This window comes from Hipposideros armiger, unplaced genomic scaffold (assembly GCF_001890085.2).
Source record: "Hipposideros armiger isolate ML-2016 unplaced genomic scaffold, ASM189008v1 scaffold_822, whole genome shotgun sequence".
In the NCBI taxonomy this organism is placed as follows: Eukaryota; Metazoa; Chordata; class Mammalia; order Chiroptera; family Hipposideridae; genus Hipposideros; species Hipposideros armiger.
This window is the reverse complement of record NW_017732172.1, coordinates 145,398-149,916: the sequence shown is the minus strand read 5'-3', so window position 1 is coordinate 149,916 and position 4,519 is coordinate 145,398. Positions and strand designations below refer to the sequence as shown.

Sequence of the window (4,519 nt, the reverse complement as noted above, 5' to 3'; positions counted from 1 at the left end):
CACACACACACACACACACACACACACACACAGACATGCACATGCGCCATAAAAAACACAACAGAACACTTACACGGAATGCTGCCAGGATGATTCTTGTCACTTTCTCTTTGACGGATTCTTGAAGGATATCAGACAGAACAGGAATGATATTATAGCGCCGCAGGTGTTCACACATTTGAGGACTGAATGCCAGGAGCCATAATGAAAAAATCATTTGATACTGGAGTTGAAAGCCACACTTGTTACTCAAAACTCCCATTATGCTGAAAAGGAACACATATTAAGAAAACATTTAATATAACAGTGCAACAAGAAGAAATAATTGATCATTCTTTTTGCACTAATGAAACAAAATTATGTCCTCAAGTTTCTTTTCTGCCAGCAATAACAAGCAAGCTAGATCCCTACTCATACAGGGCAATTTACAGCACAGTTTCAGTTAACCCTCTCTCCGAAAGTCATAGGACGTGGGCAAGCAGCAGCATTTGCTGAAGGGAAGCAATGAGAAAGAGAACATAGATTTGCAACATGGCAGTAGGAACGGGAACAAGAATTGGACAGACATTAAAGGAGCTAAAGTCAACAGCACTTGGTGACACATGGATGTACATCTTGGTGAGGTAAGATGTTATATCAAGGTTTTGAGTCTTGACGACCAAGCGGATCATTTACAGCTTTAAAAATATTTAGGAAACTCAAAGGAGAAAAGTGGGGATGAGATTGGAAAAACCCATTATGAGTCTGAATTTAACATAGCCAATCATTGAATTTCAGGATTAGAACCACAGAAGCTTCTAGTTCAATTTCCCATTTTACTGATAAGGAAATTAGGAAAGCTAAATGGAAGTGAAAGAGATTACACCAAGGAAGAGTGCTAAGGAAATTACTCTGGGAAATGCCTACATTCACACAACAAAGGATAGAAACCATCAAATTAGACCACTAAAAAGTGATCAGAGTGTGGTTAAGAGGAACTCAAAACATGTACAACATAAAAGAGTGAACCCTAATGTAAACTAGAGATGCTGGAATGTATCAATGCTGGCTCATCAACTGAAACAAATGTAGCACATTAATGTAAAATGTTAATATAATAATAGGGAAAACTACAGAAGGGCAGGTATATGAAGAGTATCAAACAATACAGTAAATGTTTAAAGTTTTAAAAATTTATTACAGTAAAAGACACATTACCATTAACTCCCCTCGTTTTTAGCATGCTTATCCCATCGTTCTTGCCACTTTCTGAAGCAGTTCTAGAAGTCCTCTTTCATGAGTATCTTTAGTTGCACTGTTGGAGCTGGCTGGATGTCCTGAATCAGTTCAAAATGTTTACCTTTCATGGTCATTTCGACTTTGGGAAAGAGCCAGAAGTCACACGGTGCCAGATCAGATGAATAAAGTGGATGAGGACACACCGTAATGTTTTGCGAAATGTGACACAGAGCATTGTCATGATGGTGGATGACTTACGGCACACTTGAAAACACACCTTCTCTCAACCATATATCACACCCAACTGACTGCACCGAAGAAGTTGAAACTTGTCACACACTGTTACTAAGGTTCAATGCACCCATTCCCATATTGAAGATCCTTGCCTTTCCATTGGATGGCAATCGGCAGCACCATTCACCATGCTGCTGTTTTTGATAACAATGGAAAGGCTCCATGTCACACATCACTTCTGGTATGGCAATTTCTGTCAAATCAAAACATTGCAGTATGTCCTCATCCACCTTGTTCACCAGATCTGGCACTGTGCAACTTCTGTCTCTTCCCCAAAGTCAAAATGCCCATGAAAGGTAAACATTTGAAATCAATTCAAAACATCGAGGCAGCCACGACAGCACAACTAAAGACACTAACGAAAGAGGACTTCCAGAACTGCTTCAGAAAGGAATCCTTAACCTCTTATAGTAGCACAGACCATTACAGTTTATTGATGTAAATTTTTGTATTTGAGTTTATTTTTTGAACAATTATACTATTTGTAGAAATTTGTTTCAAGACTTTTATTCTCTCTTACTAGTCTTCCAAAGAACAGAAAAAAAATCTACTTTTTGTTCAACAGAATAAATTCAATTTTGCAATTATCATACAGGTCTACTAAACCTAAAATATGTTATGGGACCTTAGAGGTTTTATGTTATATATAATTTGGAGAATTACACAATTTCATCACCCTAGATATTATTTCATCATTATTCATTCATTATTCCCAACTATGCTAAAAAAATTTAAAGACTAAAATTGTAAGAAAATTGGGGAATAATGGAATCACTTATGAAGATAATACTGATAAATAAATATTGATAACACTGATAGATAAGTAAATAATTATCCTTTTTTATTGTATTACCCAAAATGTTGCATCATTTTTTAAGGTGAAAAGACTAGAATCACCATCTTTCTAGTCTACCTTTATTAACATCATCATCCTCTGACTGCTATCCTTAGAAAAGTCTGCCTGCAAAGCTGGCCCTTGGATAGCTGTGGGAACTTGACTGGTAAACAGTTCCCTACACTGATACAAAACTTTTCCTAAACGATAAGCTGCACAAATGACATTTATGCTGAACACCTGGCCTTCCTTCTGGAGTCTGGAATTTTGCAGTGTGTTAAGCAGAGGATGCCTACCTGATAAACCTCCAAAAAAACTGTGGGTATGAAGTCCCTAATGAGTTTCCTGGGCAGAAACCTTACACAAATGTTGTTGCACTTTCATTGCTGAGGGAAGAGTGTGCTAAGTGACCCCATCATGGAAGGAAGAGCACATAAGAAAGCTTCACACGGATTCCTCCAGATTCAGCCTGTGACTCTGTCCCTTATGATCCAGCTATGTATCCCTACCCTGTCTCTGTAATAAATCTCAGCCATGAGTATTTATTATGCTGAGTCCCCTGAGTCCTTCTGTTGAGTCTCCTGACACAGTGTGAACACAGCTGAGAATTCAGAACTTTTTATTTTCTGTCTATAATGACAATTGCCTGAGGAAGGCATTTCACAATTATTAGATGAATCAGAAGATGAAAGCAAACAGACAGAGAGCATTCCATTCTATAATAATGATGGTGAAATTGGTCAATAAGTTAACCTAATTGCAACAACAACCTGGACCATTCCATTTTGCTAGAAGGATATGCGATGGTTTTCTTTCATCTTTTATGATATTTGTGCACGAAAATTCACTTACTACAAAATAGTATGCTATGTAAAAATTCTTATTAAAATTTCTAATGGTTGTTTTTTACTATCTCTTTTTTCTTAATTCTATTAATTATTCATAAAGTGATTAAATATATATTTTACAAAGGATCTAGATAGAAAATTTTGATAACTATTTTTCCTGACATACTGGGGGTTAAATAAGTATAAATAGATTGAAATTTTGCAGATTATTATAAGATTACTAACCTATTGAGTCAATGGTTATGGAGTAGCTCATGACAATTCAAATGCAATTCATAACAGCCATTTGCAGAAATAACCCACCCTAAGAAACTGCATGCAAATATTGGTTGAGAAGATCTAGGGTATTTGGTCTCTTTGGCAGGTATATTCCTAAACTGGAGATGGATGTATCAGTATACCACAGCACCAGGATCATTCAGTCAACTCTTCTGCTCTCAAGCCTTGCTCACCAAGCAACCTTCTGTTGATAAACTAGCTTTCCTGTATAGGTTTTCCAACAGAGAAACAATGTCCTCACTAACTGAAAAGAGTATCTGGTTAAAGAGCAACACGATCTCTCACTATAAATAAATAAATTGGCTTTCAGGTAGTAAAAGAATCTTATTTGTTTGTTTTGCGTGTTTGTAAAAACACATTTGTTAAACCTGAGAAGGCAGCTCCTCAGAGTTTCTGGACCTGCAAATGAGGACCCCACAAAGAACGGACTAATTATATAGCATTATAAATAATGGCTCATATTCACTCTTTTCAGTATAATACCTTTTACTGTTGATTTTTGCCTGTATTTACTGCAAGATACTTTAAAATTTTTTTTCTATTCTGAGTACTTGGAATTCATTCTATCAAGATTTGTTTTTTTAGGAATCCTTAGCCTCTTATAATAGCACAGACCAAGCAAAGGAAATGGGAAACATTCTAACTGAAATTATTATTGATTTCAAGGAAGGTTAGCATAATCCATTGTAAACAGACATAAAAAATTAAAATACTTCTTTTGGATGATTAATAGTATTAATTTCTTTGCAAATGTCAAGGAGAGATGCTTTTAAACGTTGTTCTACACAATAAAAAAAAATTATAAAAAAAAATAAAAAGTAAAAGGGCACTCACCAGTTTACGCCATCTGCTTCTACCCAGGCAAAGCGGTACTCATTGACCCGAAGCATCAGCTGCAGACATCCGGCAACACACTGAACATACTGAGAGCTCTATGCAAAAAGAAGTACAAGGTTTTAAAATTTCAAAGCATTTAAAGTCATGAGGTTACGCATATATGAAAAGACTGGATTTTGGGGGTTTTTTTACTAGAGTTTCTTTTTTT

At 36.0% G+C, this 4,519-nt stretch overlaps 1 protein-coding gene across 1 annotated transcript in view; it reads right to left on the bottom strand.

Annotated features, from left to right (window-relative positions):
* Positions 1-4,519, bottom strand: part of ATP6V1H (ATPase H+ transporting V1 subunit H) — a 140,092-nt gene that overhangs the window by 102,232 nt on the left and 33,341 nt on the right. The window contains exons 7-8 of the mRNA XM_019629004.1: positions 4,309-4,406; positions 74-266 (exon numbers count right to left, since the gene is read on the bottom strand). Of these exons, the coding sequence (XP_019484549.1) occupies positions 74-266; positions 4,309-4,406 (291 nt within the window). The remainder of the gene's footprint in view (positions 1-73; positions 267-4,308; positions 4,407-4,519) is intronic.